At 50.2% G+C, this 19,834-nt stretch overlaps 1 protein-coding gene across 1 annotated transcript in view; it reads left to right on the forward strand.

The window, feature by feature from the left end:
• phex (phosphate regulating endopeptidase homolog, X-linked) overlaps positions 1-19,834 on the forward strand; it is a 371,262-nt gene that overhangs the window by 105,888 nt on the left and 245,540 nt on the right. Inside the window, exon 5 of the mRNA XM_038802848.1 lies at positions 18,374-18,460. Within this exon, the coding sequence (XP_038658776.1) occupies positions 18,374-18,460 (87 nt within the window). The remainder of the gene's footprint in view (positions 1-18,373; positions 18,461-19,834) is intronic.

Raw genomic sequence — 19,834 nt, forward strand, 5'->3', positions numbered from 1 at the left:
CCAGCGTGTTCTGGTGCATGCGCAGAACCGCACCTGCGATCCCTGCACATGCGCAGGGGGTTTCTTCTCTGTGCCAGCCATCGCGGAGCCTTACAGAGGCCGGCGCGGAGGGAAAGAGTGCCACCATGGCACAGGCCCGCCCGCAGATCGTTGGGCCCGATCGCGGGCCAGGCCACCGTGGGGGCCCCCCCCAGGGCCAGACCCCCCCCCCCCGTGGACTCTGCAGGCCGCCCTCAAATCCAGGTCCCGCCGGTATGGACCTTGTCCTTTTCATGCCGGTGGGACCGGCCGAAAACAGGCGGCCAGTCGGCCCATCGGGGCCCGGAGAATCGCCGGTGGGGGGGGGGGAGGGGGGGGGGGGCACTGCCAACGGCCCCTGACCGGCGCGACGCGATCGCTTCCCAAAAACCGGTGCCGGTGAATTCGGCAGCCGGCGTTGGAGCAGCGGGGCGGGATTCACGCCCCCCCCCCGGCGATTTTCCGACCCGGCGGGATGTCGAAGAATCCCGCCCTATGGGCGCGATTCTCCACTGCCCATGACGTGTCGGAGAATAGCGGGAGGGCCTTCCCGACAATTTTCACGCCCTCCCGCTATTCTCCCCCCCCCCACGGCCGCCCCACGACACGAATCGCTGCTCACCGTTTTTTACGGCGAACAGCGATTCTCCCCAGGCCGATGGGCCGAGTTCCCAGGCCTTTACGGCCGCTCTCACGAACGCGATCACACCTGCTCTCACCGTTCATGAAAACGGCCGCAAAGTGCCCGTCCCGGACAACCATGGCACCGATTGGCACGGCCACACCACGGCCGTGCCAAGGGTGGCATGGGCCTGCGATCGGTGGGCACCGATCGCTGGCAGCGGGTCCGATACCCGCGCACTATTTGTTCTTCCGCCGCCCCGCAGGATCAGTCCGCGGGGCGGCTGAGGGGCATGCGCGGGTTTGGCGCGTCTGCGTGATGACGTCATCGTGCGCGTCAGCCGGCGTGGTGCTTGGCGCGCGGACTTAGCGACGGTCACTAAGCCTGCGATGCCGTGCTTCACGGGGCCCCACTGCTAGCCCCGCCCGGGGGGGAGAATCGGGTCCTGGGAGGGGGCGCGGAGGCTGCCGTGAAACACGGCCAGTTTCACGGCAGCCTTTACGCCTCACCGCATTTGCGGAGAATCGCGCCCTATATGTCTCATTCTTTTAAATTCCAATGAGTAGAGTCGCAACCTGTTTAACGTTTGCACATCAGACAATCCCTCCATAACGGGGTTCATCCTTGTGAACCTTCACTGTACCTCCTCCAATACAATAATATCTTTCCTTAAATAAGGGGCCAAAACAGATAACAGTACTCCAGATGTGGTCTCACCAGTACCTTGTACAGTTACAACCCCTCTGAAATAAGGGCCAACATTCCATTAGCCTTCCTGATTACCTATTGCACCTGTGTGCTAGCTTTCCGTGTTTCATGCACAAATATTTCCAAGTTCCTTTGAGTTTCAGCTTTCTGCAGTTCTTCTCCATTTAAATAATACTGTTCTTTTGTTCTCCCTTCCAAAATAAACAACTTCACATTTTCCCACCATCTCCTCCTCGTGTTCCTTTGTCCTCGGGCACAGTTGGCCTCCTCTGCACTTTCTGTACCTTCTCTAAATGATGGAAGAATCCACATTACAGGAGGGATGTGATTTCACTGGAAAGGGTGAAGAGGAGGTTGCCAGGATGTTGCCTAGGCTGGAGAGTTTTAGCTATGAAGAGAGATTGTTTTCTTCCCCTTAGAACAGAGGAGACTCGGGGGGGGGGGGGGGGGGGGGGGGGGGGGTGGGGGGGGGGGGGGGGGGGGGACATGATTGAGATATATAAAATTATGAGGCACATGGATAGAGTAGACAGAAACAAATGTTTTCCTTTGGTGGAGGATCAATGACCAGGCAGCATAGATGTAGAGGGCAGGAGGTTTAGAGGGGACATGAGGAAAACCGTTTCCACCCAGAGGATGGTGGGAGTCTGGAACTCGCTGCCTGAAAGGGTTGTTGAGGCAGAGACCCTCATAACATCTAAGAAGTATTTAGATGTGTACTTGCGATGCCAATGCACATAAGGCTATGGGCCAAGGGATTAGAACGGTTAGGTGGTTCTTTTTGGCTGGCACAGACTGGGGAGCACGTGATAAGGAAAACCCTCTAAAACTAAATATACCATATCGGAGCCTGTGTCAGCCCCTCTCCTACCCGGATAAAGAAAGGAATCCCAGAGAGACAGAGGAACACCAGGATTAGCCAGTAAACATCAAACAGAGTCTAGCAACATACACCTTCGCAAAAACAATAGCAGGACAGAACAACCTCATAAGAAACAGGACACTGCCTCCCCAGGAGAGAGCTGACGCCTCAAGGAGGCCAGTCTGGAAGTCCCTATTAAGGCCACTTGGAGGAGGATGCTTGACTCCTCCACATAGCCGAAGAAGGACCCTAACAACACTGAGCCAAAGCACTCAAACCTGCACTTAGGCCCTGCAGCTAACAAAATACTACCTCCCCAGTGGAACCAGACCACAGGAGAGCAGACCAGGAACCCCCAAAAGTGGACACCTCAGGGAAGGGTAACCTACTCCACCACCCAACATACTCTCCACCTGATCCAGATAAACACTATTACTACTGCTCTAATATGGAGATGCCGGCGTTGGACTGGGGTGGGCACAGTAAGGGGTCTTACAACACCAGGTTAAAGTCCAATAGGTTTGTTTCGAATCACTCGGCTAATAAAGGAGCTGCACTCTGAAAGCTCATGATTCGACACAAGCCTGTTGGACTTTAACCTGGAGTTGTAAGACTTGTACTACTGCTCTAACCTACTTAATACATTGACCACTGCCACTACCCACGGAGCCAAGTAAATATAGAAAACCAACCCAAGAAAGGTTAGATATCTGAGGATTCATTGACCATGCCCTGGCGTGCACTGGTATTCCTCTACTCCAATAAGACCAGAGGCACCAACCACAGGAAAGGAAGGAACCCAGTCTTCTTTAGGATATATGATCAGTCTGTACCTTTAGAGGAGATAAGGAAGGAATCCATAATCCCCAAATAATAAAAGTACAAAAGAAAAACGCGGAACTAATAATTCTAGTGGGGGCTTCGCTCATCCACATGAGAACTTACACGGCCATACCAACCATCTCTATACGAAACCACCTACCACCACCATGCTGAGATGCTACTCATCTTCTCTGTAAACAACGTGAAGGATACCTTTAAAAAGTGCACTCCCTGATTATAGCATTGTAGGGCAGCATGGTAGCATTGTGGATAGCCCAATTGCTTCACAGTTCCAGGGTCCCAGGTTCGATTCCGGCTTGGGTCACTGTCTGTGCGGAGTCTGCACATCCTCCCCGTGTGTGCGTGGGTTTCCTCCGGGTGCTCCGGTTTCCTCCCACAGTCCAAAGATGTGCAGGTTAGGTGGATTGGCCATGATAAATTGCCCCTAGTGTCCAAAATTGCCCTTAGTGTTGGGTGGGGTTACTGGTTATGGGGATAGGGTCGAGGTGTTGACCTTGGGTAGTGTGCTCTTTCCAGGAGCCGGTGCAGACTCGATTGGCCGAATGGCCTCCTTCTGTCCTGTAAATTCTATGATAATCTATGATAAAAACAAGGATTACTGCACATATATAAAAACAAGACTAGGCAAGTACTGCACAACTCTCATGTTATATTACCAACTCAACATGATTAAAGGATCAAAGGTCAAGATTAATTTAGAACTGCAGGATAATATAACCATCCACGGAGCTTGGTAAGGCCACAGCCATGACAGGATTGTGGAGCAACAACTAGCATCTATCCAGAGGTTCATTGAAGCCCCTGCATTTCCACCATGTTGTCATCCCGTTATCCCAGTAAAAAGACATCTGGGTCCAACAGGTGGTGAAGACCCACTGTATCCGGCCATCTCCAACCCTTCTTGATGAATGCTGAGAACAAGACAATATAAGGGCAGTGGTCGGGGTCTCCAGCCGACCCCAGGTCCTGAAGACCGGACACAATCAGCTCCGTTGAACTTGGAACCCCCAACCTTCAAATCTAGCATGGCAGCCAGTTCTCAAATCCGGCTGGGAATTCAGCACCACCTCCCCTCAGGAGGTCGTGCACATGAATATTCCTTCTCCGGCCCATTTCCCTGAATCAATCAGGATGTTCAACATACTATTTTTGCCTTTTCTTCTTTTGCTCTTTTACTCTGTCCTTTCTGTGGCTCTGTTCCAATTATGGCAATCAGTAAGTTAGTCCTCCCTTCTTTTGATATCTATGTTCTAATGCTCAGTATCAAATGATACCACCACAAATTTCAACTAGCTATCGATCAAAGAGCCAAACACCAGTTAGTTAGTTCAAGGTCATGGGTACTTTATTTACATGCAATCAGTCATGCAACATAAATACTCTAGTTAACTACATCTATCAACTAAGACAACCTGTACTTAACTTCGGGCACCCGGCTTAGGTCAGAGAAACAGTGGCCGCTGTTCAATTCTGGATCTATTGAGTCCGAAGGAGTAACTGCTGCTCAGCTAGGCTCATCCATCTGGTAGCGAGAGTTGAACTTGGACTTGCTTCTGGTGTTGCTGCAATTGGAGATGGCCATGACCGGGGTACCAGGTCCAAGAGAGAACAAACATGTGGCGAACTCTTCTTCTTATACTTGGAGGTTTTCGCGCTCTTTTGGGCGGTCCTCCGGTTTGGGCCCTACTAATTCCTAACCAATAGTTGGGCGGGGATCTAGGTGGCTGGACATATCCCAAGCGGTCACTGACCCCGTTGTTTGCGTTTTCCTTGAACAGGGAGTGGCGCCAAAATGTCTGGAACTGTACCGGTTGCTCGAGTACCAGTCCCTTGTTTTGAAACATAGAACATACAGTGCAGAAGGAGGCCATTCGGCCCATCGAGTCTGCACCGACCCATTTAAGCCCTCACTTCCACCCTATCCCCGTAACCCTATAACCCCTGCTAACTTTTTTTGGTCACTAAGGGCAATTTAGCTTGGCCAAACCACCTAACCTGCACGTCTTTGGACTGTGGGAGGAAACCGGAGCACCCGGAGGAAACCCACGCACACACGGGGAGGATGTGCAGACTCCGCACAGACAGTGACCCAGCGGGGAATCGAACCTAGGACCCTGGCGCTGTGAAGCCACAATGCTAACCACTGTGATACCGTTTTGCCCAAATGTGATACCGTTTTGGTGAAGATGGGCCATCAAATGCTAATTGACCCCATTAAAATGCTAATTGGTTGGAATTTTGATACCATCTGGACTTCTTTCTTACAAATATGCATTTCAGGCTCTGAGCCTGCCTGAATCTGGCTTTGTCCATTTTACCCACTAGGCTTTGCGAGTTTCTCTGTACCTAGTTGTAAGTGGCCATCCCAGATGGCAACACTCCGTCCTCTTGATCTTCAACGCGAAGCGTAAAAGGATCACAATACTGGGTCTTCTCTGAAATGCCGGGTATCCTCAATCAAGGACAGGTTCTACCCCACTCTGCCCTATGGGTCAAAAACATTTACCTACATTTCCCTAACACAACACATATCTAAAAATTCCTAAGGAGCCATTTAACATTCAATAAAAAAAGGGAACCTCTAACTGTCTCTAACTAGACTACACTCATGCTGCTATTTAACAATCAAAGAACTTTTCTTACAATACAAAAATACGATAGCAGCATTACATCTCTTCCTATCACTAATATTCACCTACACAGACAAATCAGCTTTATTAACAAAAACAACAACCGCAGAATTTATTAAAGAGAAAGGTTCAGAAAGAATGTGGGGTTTACTGGAGTCCGAGGAAAGGAGCTCTAAGTGTGTATACTGGAGGGCGGGAGGCTCTCGTCCTCCATTTCCGAAGTCTGATTGTCTGGATGACACAGCACAATATGGCTATCACTAGTAAGGCTTCCATTGTGTATGACAGGGAGTACCACTTAACGAGATTCTCACACCATGTGGGGGTATCGGTGGCTGGGTCTATGTGTGGTGTAGTGTCCGCGCTGGGGGTGTTGTGTTGGGTAGTTGTGTTCGGGGCCTGTATGGTGAGGGAGGTGGAGGTAGGTAACGCGCACAACTGTATTGTTCCAGCGACGATCATGGCATAGTTCATAAGGGTTGTCTTCATCTTGTTCAGGCTTTCCTTCGTCGTTGAGTATCTTCGTATCTTTCTAGGGGAACAAGCATAATGTCTGTTATTACCTTGTTGCTTAACATCCTGTTTGTCTGTCTGTTTCTCCTTGACGTCAATTTCCCACTAGAATCGTCACCATATGTGACTCCCTCATGTTTTTTTCAACCTTTTGGGAGATAAGACATACAAAAAGAAATTCTGTCACAATGCGAGCACACTCGCAGCCTGTGTTTGATGGGCTGAGTGGGCAGACAATTTCTCGATCAAAGAGCCAAGCACCAGTTAGTTAGTTCAAGGTAAAGAGTACGTTATTTACACACAATTAGTCATGCAACATAAACACTATTAGTTAACTACACCTATCGACTAAGACAACCTGTACTTAACTTCAGGCACCCGGCTTAGGTCAGAGAAACAATGGCCGCTGTTCGATTCTGGATCTTTCGAGTCTGAAGGAGTAATTGCTGCTCAGCTAGGCTCATCCGTCTGGTAGCGAGAGTTGAACTTGTACTTGCTTCTGGTGTTGCTGCAATTGGAGATGGCCATGACCGGGATACCAGGTCCAAGAGAGGACAAACATGTGGCGAACTCTTCTTCTTGTACTTGGGGGTTTTCGCGCTCTTTTGGGTGGTCCTCCGGTTTGGACCCTACTAATTGGGTGATCCCTGATCACTCCGTTCGATTCCTAATCAATAGTTGGGTGGGGATCTGGGTGGCTGGGGGTGTCCCAAGCAGTCACTGACCCTGTTGTTTGCGTTTCCCTTGAACAGGGAGTGGCGCTGAAATGTCTGTGACTGTACTAGTCGCTCGAGTATCAGTCCTTTGTTTTGCTGAAGATGGGCCATCAAATGCTAATCGGCCCCATTAAAATGCTAATTGGACGGAGTTTTGATACCGTCTGGACTTCTTGCTGACAAATATGCATTTCAGGCTCTGAGCCTGCCTGAGTCATGGCTTTGTCCATTTTTCCCGCTAGGCTTGGCGAGTTTCTCTGTACCTAGTTGGAAGTGGCCATCCCAGATGGCTACGCTATGCATCAGGATTTCCAATGACTGAAGGGTAGTCTCCCCACTGAGGAGACTGCCCTATCGACTGGCAGGATTCTCTTCTCTTTAGGATATCTTGCAGTTCATCAATGTGAGCACCAATAAACTGTGACAGGGAACCGAGACCGTCATCCATAACTTCACTCACAATGGCAGCCATCATCCCGACGTCAACGGCATCGCCGAAGCACAGGCCAGGTCACCAGCGAAACCATCACTGCGAACTGCACCCCAGCTCTGACCACCTCAATCAAAGAAGGATTTTCTTGATTTAACCTGGCTGCCCATTGCCAAAGTTAACCAGGATCTTCCAGGAACAAGGCACAGATCATACACATCAGTATCAAATAATTATGGAATTGTGCATCAGGATAAAAAAAAGATTAAAACGATGAGTAGTGCCAGAGCTCGCGTAAACACGGCCGCTCCCGTGACTACATCACATGACCAGAGCTCGAGTAAACACGGCCGCTCCCGTGACTACATCACATGACCAGAGCTCGCGTAAACACGGCCGCTCCCGTGACTACATCACATGACCAGAGCTCGAGTAAACACGGCCGCTCCCGTGACTACATCACATGACCAGAGCTCGCGTAAACACGGCCGCTCCCGTGACTACATCACATGACCAGAGCTCGCGTAAACACGGCCGCTTCCGTGATTACATCACATGACCAGAGCTCGCGTAAACACGGCCGCTCCCGTGATTACATCACATGACCAGACGTCACGTATACGCGGCTGCTCCCGTGATTACATCACGTGACCCCCACCGCCCCAGCAGCTGTCTTTGTTTTCGACCCTTCTGGTCGGGGTTAGGGGAGGGGATGTAGGGGCAGGAAGAAGTGGTGAAGGCTTCTCTGCTTTCTTCATCAGCACAGTAACAAAGGGGCTTGTGTGTCCGGCAGATTGAAGTGGTGGGTAATCTGTGACTACATCGCTAATAGGTTCCAGTTGTCCCTCGTACAGACATTTGGTTTGTGATGTATTGCCAGAGAACTCATTAGTTTGAGACTAAGATCATATGATAAACACGTGTAACCAATGGAATCTGTCACAGTCTGTAACAAATCATCCACAGTTCTACAGGATAATCTCTTACCCGACGTGTGGTTGAAGGAATATGTAGCAGATGAAATGAATGTAGCACAAACGCTCTTGATTTTACCCGAGACCTTCACTAGTTGGCAGGTGCAGGGGCAGGGAGAAGGGGGAGGCGGTTAATGAGGAAAAAGGTTCGAACCCCCTCCAGTACTCCCGCCTTTCTGCACTTGTAGAAGTGCAGAAAGTAAAATTCACATTTGAGATAACAGGAAGTTGAGAACACTGATGATTAAAACCTGCTGGTAAGCATTCTTGTAATTGAAATCTTAATGCCTCACACATTTAATATGCTGAAGAGCACAAAATTTGTCATTCCTGCATTTTGTGATCGGAAGCTGAGTCAGAAAATGGAGCTTGAACACAGGGCAACATAATTTTTTTCTCCATGATTATCCTGAAACACTGGGGCTGGGGAGCAAAAACCTGGTTGTGAGGACAGAAGAGAATGGAACTGGAATATAAATCCTGTGAACATCAGTAGCCCTCTGAAATGATGTTGAATTCGATGTGCAGGCCGGAAGGCTGTAGCGTGCCTAACCGGAAGATGAGATGTTGTTCCTCCAGTTTGCTTTGCGCTACACTGAAACATTGCAGCAGGCCAAGAACAGACATGTGGGCATGGGAGCAGGGTCTTTTATTAAAATGGCAAGCAACGGGAAGGTCCGGGTCCTGAATGCACACAGACCAATCTGGGGAGGAAAATTTGTTGGGGGACCCGGCAGGGCTGAACAAGGTGTTTAGGGACTTTGATAGTAAGCCGTACACTTCAGAACCCCCCAGGGGACCGGAGGGGATGAGACGATTTCTGGAAAGACTGACCTTCCCAAGAGTAGGTAGGGGGTTGGTGGACGGACTGGGGGCCCTGGTTAGGATCAAAGAGGTATTGGGGGGCCTGAAGGTCATGCAGTGGGGTAAAGCCCCGGGACCGGATGGGTATCCGGTGGAGTTTTACAAAATGTTTGCCGAGATAGTGGGGCCAGTGCTGTTCAGGATTTTCAATGAGGCAAGAACAGAGGGGTCCTACCCCCGACGATGTCGCAGGCCAATATTTTGCTTATTCTGAAACGGGATAAAGACCCGGTGGCTTGGGGGTCTTACAGGCCGATCTCCTTGATCAGCGCAGATGCTAAGTTACTGGCCAAGACCTTGGCGACTAGAATTGAGGACTGTGTACCGGACGTAATTGCGGAGGACCAAACTGGGTTTATAAAGGGTAGGCAACTGGCGGCCAATCTAAGAAGGCTGCTTAATGTGATCATGATGCCCCCAGAGAGCAGGGAGGCAGAGATAGTGGTTAGGATCGAAGAGGTATTGGATGCAGAAAAGGCTTTAGACCGGGTTGAGTGGGACTATCTGTGGGAGGTGCTGGGAAGGTTTGGAGGCCCCTGAAGACCGAAGCATGGCTAACGGACATGGCGAGCTTTCTCGGTCTAGAAAAGGCTAAGTTCACCTTGAGAGGTTCATTATCAGGGTTCGCCCGGAGGTGGCAGCCATTCATTGACTTCTTCGCGGAGAATTAATTGTCAGCAGGCGGGGGGGGAGGGGGGGGGGGGCTAGGTAGTGTAGAGTAGGGGGTGGTTTAGGCAGATCCTTACGAGAACGGAGTTGTGGTTTGTACTATGCGTTACTTGAACATAGAACATAGCACCTGCAACAACCATTCCTGTTCCTGCTCTATCCATGTCTCCGAAATGCCCACATGATCCAAGTCCCAGGTACCAACCCATGCCGCTAATTCACTCACCTTATTCTGGACGCTCCTGGCATTGAAGAAGACACATTTTAAACTACCTTCCTGCCTGCCGGTACACTCCTACAACTTTGAAACCTTACTCATGACCTCACTACTCTCAACCTCCTGTATACTGGAGCTACAATTTAGGTTCCCAATCCTCTGCTGAACTAGTTTAAACCCTCCCGAAGAGCATTAGCAAATTTCCCCCCCCCCCCCCCCCCCCCCCCCCCCCCCCCCCAGGATATTGGTACCCTCTGGTCCAGATGTAGACCATCCCGTTTGTAGAGGTCCCACCTACCCCAGAATGAGCCCCAATTTTCCAGGAATCTGAAACCCTCCCTCCTGCACCATCCCTGTAGCCACGTGTTCAACTGCTCTCTCTCCCTAGTCTCGCCAGCACATGGCACGGGTAACAACCCAGAGATAATAACTCTGTTTGTCCTAGATCTAAGTTTCCACCCTAGCTCCCTGAATTCCTGCCTTACATCCCTATCCCTTTTCCTCCCTATGTCGTTGGTACCTATGTGGACCACGACTTGGGGCTGCTCCCCCTCCTCCTTAAGGATCCCGAAAACACGATCCGAGACATCACGGACCATGGCACCTGGGAGGCAACACACCAACTGCGAGTCTCTCTCGGGCCGCCCCTAACTTTGTGTTATAACCTGCCTGCTCACCATTGGCTGGGGACTAATGACAATCCCACAATCCTGTGGGAGTATGAGCTTCCCCAATGAGGGGGGGCGGAGAAATCATTAGCAGACTCCCTGCATAAATAGAGCTGGCCAGTTTGGGACCAGAGAGAGAGGAGTGAGCAGCAAGAGAAGTTGTTGCTGCTGTTGTATATATATGTTAATTTGTAAATAAATGTTATTTCTTTGTATCCTGAAAATTTGTGCTGGATTCTTCGTGGCCCTCACAAAACTATGGAGTCTCCAATGACTAATGTTCTTCTCCTCTCCCCCCTTCCCTTCTGAGCAACAGGGACAGATAGGGTGCAGGACGGTGGGATTAGAAAAGGCACCTGGGTGTCCTCGGGCTGGCATGGACAAGATGGGGCCAAATGGCCTCCTTCAGTGCTGTAACTTTTCTATGATTCTACCATTAGAACTGGAGTCGAAAATCTGCCCCCTACAATTCTTACGTCTGATCCTTTACCCGCATGTGGGTTTTCTGTAAGAAAACAACATTAGAGTTTACATTTTCAAGATGGGTAAAAGCCCAAGACCGCTTTACTGGGCCATTCAGACCTCGAACATTCCAGGTGATCAAACAAATTGGAGGTCACCCACTGCTCCTCAGCCATTTCCAAGGAGGAATACCAGGCAAGGGATCTCGGAAAGACAGAGTGAGGAGACCCACCCAAGACAACCACTGAGCCAAGCCATACAACCTGACAAACAAGGGCTCATAAACACTGCCAGCCAATTGACATTAAAACCTCCTTCCCTCTCCACCTTTAAGAAAGCCACTTTGTAACAGGAAGAAACAATACACTGTCCCTAAACCCCCAATTAACAAAGCCCCACTAACATCTCCTCCCATGATCAACTGGTACATGGCCAAATCCGGGATTGCTGCCAGCAACCCCCTCATAAAACCCACATCATCCCAATTTGGGGCTACACATTTACCAACACTCCCGGTGCCCCTTCCAATACCCTACTCTCAATCACATATCTCCCACCTAGATCCCTCACCTCCTTCGCACTCACAAATCCCATTTTGTGCTCATTAAAATCGCCACACCCTTCAATTTCAAATCAAACCCCGAGTGAAAAACCTCTCAACCCACCCCTTCCTTAACCTAACCTGGTCCTTCACACGGAGGTGTGTCTCCTGCAAAAAGAGCACCCCAGCTTTCAAGCTCCTGAGATCTGCGAACACCCGCGACCTTTTAACCGGCCCATTCAGACCCCGGACGTTCCACGTTACCAACCTTACCAGAGGCTTGCGCCTCCAATCCACTCTACCGTCCGCCATCTTCCCCACTTAACTCTCCTGCCCCTTTAATTCCACTCTGTACCTAGCCCATCCCAGATGGCCCCTTCCTTCGCCCTTGAAACCAAAGTTTTGGTAGGAAACCAAAACTGAACATAATACTCATGGTGTTCCTCACCAAGGCCCTGTATAACTGCAGCAAGACATCCCTACTCCTATACTCAAATCCTCTCACTATGAGGGCCAGTATGCCATTAGCTTTTCTCACCGCCTGCTGTACCTGCTGCCAACCTTCAGCGACTGTTCCACCATGACACCCAGATCTCACCGCCTGCTGTACCTGCATGCCAACCTTCAGCGACTATTCCACCATGACACCCAGGTCTCACCGCCTGCTGTACCTGCTGCCAACCTTCAGCGACTGTTCCACCATGACACCCAGGTCTCACCGCCTGCTGTACCTGCTGCCAACCTTCAGTGACTGTTCCACCATGACACCCAGGTCTCACCGCCTGCTGTACCTGCTGTCAACCTTCAGCGACTGTTGACACCCAGGTCTCACCACCTGCTGTTCCTGCTGCCAACCTTCAGCGACTGTTCCACCATGACACCCAGGTCTCACCGCCTGCTGTACCTGCTGCCAACCTTCAGCGACTGTTCCACCATTACACCCAGATCTCACCGCCTGCTGTACCTGCTGCCAACCTTCAGCGACTGTTCCACCATGACACCCAGGTCTCACCGCCTGCTGTTCCTGCATGCCAACCTTCAGCGACTGTTCCACCATGACACCCAGGTCTCACCGCCTGCTGTACCTGCTGCCAACCTTCAGCGACTGTTCCACCATGACACCCAGGTCTCACCGCCTGCTGTACCTGCTGCCAACCTTCAGCGACTGTTCCACTATGACACCCAGGTCTCACCGCCTGCTGTACCTGCTGCCAACCTTCAGCGACTGTTCCACCATGACACCCAGGTCTCACCGCCTGCTGTACCTGCATGCCAACCTTCAGCGACTGTTCCACCATGACACCCAGGTCTCACCGCCTGCTGTACCTGCATGCCAACCTTCAGCGACTGTTCCGCTATGACACCCAAGTCTCACCGCCTGCTGTACCTGCTGCCAACCTTCAGCGACTGTTCCACCATGACACCCAGATCTCACCGCCTGCTGTACCTGCTGCCAACCTTCAGCGACTGTTCCATCATGACACCCAGGTCTCACCGCCTGCTGTACCTGCTGCCAACCTTCAGCGACTGTTCCACCATGACACCCAGATCTCACCGCCTGCTGTACCTGCTGCCAGCCTTCAGCGACTGATCCACCATGACACCCAGGTCTCACCGCCTGCTGTACCTGCATGCCAACCTTCAGCGACTGTTCCACCATGACACCCAGATCTCACCGCCTGCTGTACCTGCTGCCAGCCTTCAGCGACTGATCCACCATGACACCCAGGTCTCATTGCACATCCCCTTTTCCTAAACTGCCACCATTCAGATAATAATCTGTCTTCCTGTTTTTTGCCACCAAAGTGGATTACTTTACATTTACCCACATTATATTGCATTTGCCAAGTATTTGCCCACTCAGCCGGCCTGTCCAAGTCACCCTGCAGCCTCTTTGCATCCTCCTCACAGCACACACTGCCACCCAGCTTAATGTCGTCTGCAAGTGTGGAGATATTGCAGGCAATTCTTTTGTCCAAACCATTAATGTATATTGTGAACAGCTGGGGTCCCAGCACTGAACTTAAAAAGTGGGGTTACATTAGCTACCTCCAGTCTATTGGAGTCTATAGAATGCTGTAAAATGTTCACCAATGTGTCCACTATTTCTAGGGCCAGTTCCTTAAGTATTCTGGGATGCAGAGCACAGGCCCTGGAGACTTATTGGGCTTCAATCCCATCAATTTCCCCAATACAATTTCCTGACTAATAAGGATTTCCTTCAGTTTATCCTTCATGTTAGACCATCTGAACTCTAGTATTACAGGAAGGTTATTTATTTGTGTCCTCCTTAGTGAAGACAGATCCAAATGATTTGCTCAACTCGTCTGCCATCTCTTTGATGTCCATTATGGATTCACCTGATTCTAACTATAAGGGCCGTACATTTGTCTTCACCAGTCTTTTTCTCTTCACACATCTCTAGAAGCTTTTGCAGTCAGTTTTTATGCTTTCTGAAAGCTTACTCTTGTGTTCTATTTTCCCCTTCTGAATTACCCCTTTGTCCTCCTCTGCTGAATTTTAAATTGAATGAAGAATTCTACTATATTATGATCACTCTTTCCTAAAGCACCAAAACGTTGCTAATTAATCCTCTCTCATTGCACAATACCCAGTCTAGTATGCGTGATCTCCAGTTGGTTCCTCAACATATTGGTCAAGAAAGCCATCCATTATACATTCCAGGAAATCCATTGCATTGCTACCAGTTTGATTAGCCGAATCAATATGCAGATTGAAGACACCCGTAATAGCTCCTGTACCATTACTGCACAAAATTCTAATTTCCTGTGTTATGCCATCCCCAATCTCACAATGACTGTTTTGCGGTCTGTACACAACTCCCACTAATGTTCATTGCCCTTTGGTGTTCTGAGCTCCACCCACACAGATTCCATAATGACCAGACTCTGACAATGCAGCACTCCCTCAGTACTGACCCCTGACAGTGCAGCACTCCCTCAGTACTGACCCCTGACAGTGCAGCACTCCCTCAGTACTGACCCCTGACAGTGCAGCACTCCCTCAGTACTGACCCCTGACAGTGCAGCACTCCCTCAGTACTGACCCTCTGACAGTGCAGCACTCCCTCAGTACTGACTCCTGACAGTGCAGCACTCCCTCAGTACTGACCCCTGACAGTGCAGCACTCCCTCAGTACTGACCCCTGACAGTGCAGCACTCCCTCAGTACTGACCCCTGACAGTGCAGCACTCCCTCAGTACTGACCCCTGACAGTGCAGCACTCCCTCAGTACTGACCCCTGACAGTGCAGCACTCCCTCAGTACTGACCCTCTGACAGTGCAGCACTCCCTCAGTACTGACCCCTGACAGTGCAGCACTCCCTCAGTACTGACCCCTGACAGTGCAGCACTCCCTCAGTACTGACCCCTGACAGTGCAGCACTCCCTCAGTACTGACCCCTGACAGTGCAGCACTCCCTCAGTACTGACCCCTGACAGTGCAGCACTCCCTCAGTACTGACCCCTGACAGTGCAGCACTCCCTCAGTACTGACCCTCTGACAGTGCAGCACTCCCTCAGTACTGACCCTCTGACAATGCAGCACTCCCTCAGTACTGACCCCTGACAGTGCAGCACTCCCTCAGTACTGACCCTCTGACAGTGCAGCACTCCCTCAGTACTGACCCCTGACAGTGCAGCACTCCCTCAGTACTGTCCCTCTGACAGTGCAGCACTCCCTCAGTACTGACCCCTGACAGTGCAGCACTCCCTCACTGACCCTCTGACAGTGCAGCACTCCCTCAGTACTGACGCTCCGACAGTGCAGCACTCCCTCAGTACTGACCCTCTGACAGTGCAGCACGTTGTCAGGACTGACCCTCTGACAGTGCCGCACTTCCTCAGTACTGACGCTCTGACAGTGCAGCACTCCCTCAGTACTGACCCTCTGACAGTGCAGCACTCTCTCAGTACTGACCCTCTGACAGTGCAGCACTCCCTCAGTACTGACCCTCTGATAGTGCAGCACTCCCTCAGGATAGACCATCTGACAGTGCACCACACCCTCAGTACTGGCTCTCTGACAGTGCCGCACTCCCTCAGTACTGACCCTCTCACAGTTATGCGCTCCCTCAGTACTGACCCTCTGACAGTGAACCACACCCTCAGTACTGACCCTCTGATAGTGCAGTATTTCATCAGTACTGACCCTCTGACAGTGCAGCACACCCTCAGTACTGACCCTCTGACAGTGCAGCACACCCTCAGTACTGACCCTCTGACAGTGCAGCACACCCTCAGTACTGAGCCTCTGACAGCGCAGCATTTCGTCAGTACTGAGCCTCTGACAGGGCAGCATTTCCTCAGTACTGACCTTGTGGCAGTGCAGCCCTCCCCTGGTGCTGACCCTCTGACAGTGCAACATTTTGTCAGTATTGACACTCTGATAGTATATCAATCCCTGAGTACTGGCCCTCTGACAGTGCAGCACGCCTTCAGTACTGACCCTCTGACAGTGCAGCACGCCTTCAGTACTGACCCTCTGACAGTGCAGCACTCCCTCAGTACTGACCCTCTGACAGTGCAGCACTTCCTCAACACTGACCCTCTAAAATTGCTGCGCCTCCTGAGGTTGAGAGGCGACCTGATAGAGGTCTACAAGATTATGAGTGGCATGGACAGAGTAGATAGTCAGATGCTCTTTCCTGGGGTAGAAGAGTCAAGTACTAGGAGACATAGGTTTAAATTGCATGAGGAAAAGTTTAGAACAGACACGCAAGGCAAGTTTTTTACACAGAAGGTCGTAAATTCTATGTAAAATCTGCACTGTAAATTCTATGTAAAAAAATATATGGAACGCGCTGCCTGGGGAGCTGGTGAGAGCCGGTATAATGGCGGCATTTAAGGGGCATCTGGACAAATATATGAATAGGGTGGGAATGGAAGGATACGGGCTCCATAAGTTCATACGGTTTTAATTATGGCAGGTACCATGGTCGATGCAGGCTTGGAGGGCCGAAGGGCCTGGTCCTTTGCTGTATTGTTCTTTGTTCTTCATAAGATCAACGAGGCAATGCTGTCGTAGATATACAATAAATTGTGCACCAGGGATGTTTATCAGGCATATCATGTTGTTTGAAGCACTGTTGCATCTGTATATATATATAAAACAAGTGTTAATTGATAATAAAAGTCATGTTTTTATAAGACACAAGTATATTTGAATATAAATGTTAACATTTCCAAAAGGAAGGGGGATGTGGTGTTATGCCAGTGCACAGTTCTGCAAATAGTTAATAATGCGACTTCCACCCAGCTGGTGGCATCAAGCACCCATTACATGACTTGAGGTACCCACCCGTTGGGATTAGGACAAACGAGAGGACAGTCGCACTTAGAGTAGGTCTAAGAGAATTCGCTGAATTCATTTAGAAGCCTTTGTTTGTATAGTAATCTGCTTGTTATTTTTACGCATGTTTGTTAAATCATCTTTCCAGTTAAATAACTAGATTTTCTGTGTACATTATTACAACAGTTAGATCATAGAACACAACAGCCTCAACATCATTGCCTCCCCCATGTTATACCTATCTATATATCCCCTTTCTCATGGTTATAAATTGATGGAGGGGGAGCCATTTTGGTTCTGAATACTCCTGGGTAATCTGGGGTTGCACAGACTGTTGTGATGCTCTGTGCCAGTGGGCAGCCACTCTCAGCACCCACTCACTCTGACCGTATGTGTTTCCAGTGTCACCCTGAGGGTGGTGATGACTTTGACAGTTATGGTAATGCACGTCCAACAGCTCCCAGAAACAAAATGCTCACCTCCTCCACGTCCTCCTTTCTGCCTCTACACCTCTTTCCACTTTCACCTCCTCATCTGCCACCCCCTCTCTGCCCCTCCCGTTCTCTGCCCCATCCCCTTTCTCCAACCCCTCTCCATCCCTCTCCCCCTTCCACTCCTCTTACTTCCTCTTCCTCAACACTGCCCCTCACGCTGCTTTCTGTTCCCTCCCCCTTCTCTGCAATTATCCCCGTCCTCCCCCTTCTGTCCTCCGCCCTCCTCTCTACCTTCGGCCCATCTCTTTCTCCCCTACTCTCCCCATCTCCTATCCTCTCCACAACCCTCCCCTCTCCCACCTCTGCATGTTGCCCCACTCTCTCTGGCCCCACCTCTCACCCCATCCCTGTCTCCCTCCCCCCCACCATCTCCGTCTACCTATCCCTCTCCCCACTTTCTATTCCTCTCTGTCTGCCTCTCCATCCTGTTTTCTCTCCCCTGCCCCTTTCTCTTCACCTCATTTTCCCTTTTCCCCTTCCGTGCCTCTCCCCACTCCAGAACCCACTCCACCTCTTTGTCCCTCTTCCTTCCCTTCTTCCTACCTTCACCCCTTTCGCCTCTTCTCACCTTCCCCTCTCTGTTTGGCTCTCCCCACTATCTCACCCTCTCTCCCCTTTCCCTACTCCTCTCACAATCTTTCCTCCCGCCCTCCTCCAACCCATTCCCACCTTCCCCCTCCCAAATCCTAGCCCTGCCCCCACGCTCCATTGGCTTCGCCTTGAGTGAATGTGTAAGTGGAGCTCAGTGAACCCTCATTTTGAAATATTCTGTTCAATCAGGTGCTGATCTTATCCCCTGAATATTGTTTTTTTGGTTTTGTATTTCTATAGAGCTGTTAGAAAACCCGATTGATGAAGAAAAGGATGATGAGGTTACAGAAAAAACAAAACAGCTTTACCAATCCTGCATGAATGAGAGTGAGTAATTGGGCAAGTTCTGGTAAATCTCTGATGTTTGTACAAGAGTCCAGCCATCATTGCCTTGGCAATACCGAAGGATAGACGGTTAATTAATTTGTGTTAAATTCTTGCTGCTGAAATGCCACATTTGTATATTCATGGTGTGACCTTGATGCTAATGTATACTCCATTGGGTGATCTGTGCCACTTTCTGATGTTTAAACTTTACTTGACTATGGAATAAGATCTAAGTGACACTTGGGGTGAAATTTTAAGCCCCCATTAACCCCAATGTAAACTGCGACGCGGGCCCAAAGCCTCACAAGATTTTCACTGGCAAGATTTCATTTTCCTCGTGACGTAACGAGGTTCCGCCCCCGAATCAGTGCACGACAGAACATCTAGTTCAAGACGAGTTATTTAATTTTGACGAAACTGTGGGTCGACTAAACTATTGCTAACCAAACTGTGGAGCTCCTAACCGCGCTATTAACAGCCCTAGTAACTCTGACCAAGACTCTGTCCAGTTCCAGTTTCCTGTTCCTCTTGCATGACACCTAGTGGTCGGAGGCTAGATACACTTGTCATATATATTGTTATATACACTGTTACTGCATGTCACCGCATACCTCCTATTGATCTGTACTATCTCCTTTATCAGTCGGTCCGTCTCTGCCCTGTCCAACTTCTCCCTATGGGCCCGTATCAAGATCAGCTCCCCTCTAACCACTGCCTTCCCCCGTGTCGTTGACCTGCAGGTAGTTCTGAATACATTTCCTCAGCCGCTCGCACACCCCTTCGTCAGCTAAAAGTCCCACATCCAACCTCCAGTGCGGGCGCTGGTTACTGTCTTTTCTAACCTGCAGGTCAACCCAGTGCGGGCCATGGTCTGAGATTGTGATCGGCGATTACCCAGTGTCCACCACCCCCATCAGTAAAGCCCTGCTCAGAATAAAGAAATCAATCCAGGAGTACACTTTCTGCATGTGTGAGTAGAAGGAGAACTACCCAAATCTCCATGTATCCACCCCCCATCTGCTCCATGAACCCTTTTAGTTCCTTTGCCATTGCTGGCCCCCTGCCCATTTTTGAGCTTGACCGGTCTGAGCCAGGGTCACTAACTGTGTTAAAGCCCCATCCCATGACCAACCTGTGCGAGTCCAGGTCCGGTAACTTCCCCAGCATCCTCTTTATAAACTCCACATCATCCCAATTTGGCGCATACACATTTACTAATACCACCTGCACCCCCTCCAGTTTCCCACTGACCATAATGTACCGACCTCCCACATCCGAGACTATTCTACCAGCCTCAAACACCACCCGCTTATTGCTCAGGATCGAGATCTCTCTAGTCTTTGAATCCAGATCCGAGTGTAAGACCTGACTGAC

The sequence above is a fragment of the Scyliorhinus canicula genome, chromosome 7, assembly GCF_902713615.1.
Source record: "Scyliorhinus canicula chromosome 7, sScyCan1.1, whole genome shotgun sequence".
Taxonomy (NCBI): Eukaryota; Metazoa; Chordata; class Chondrichthyes; order Carcharhiniformes; family Scyliorhinidae; genus Scyliorhinus; species Scyliorhinus canicula.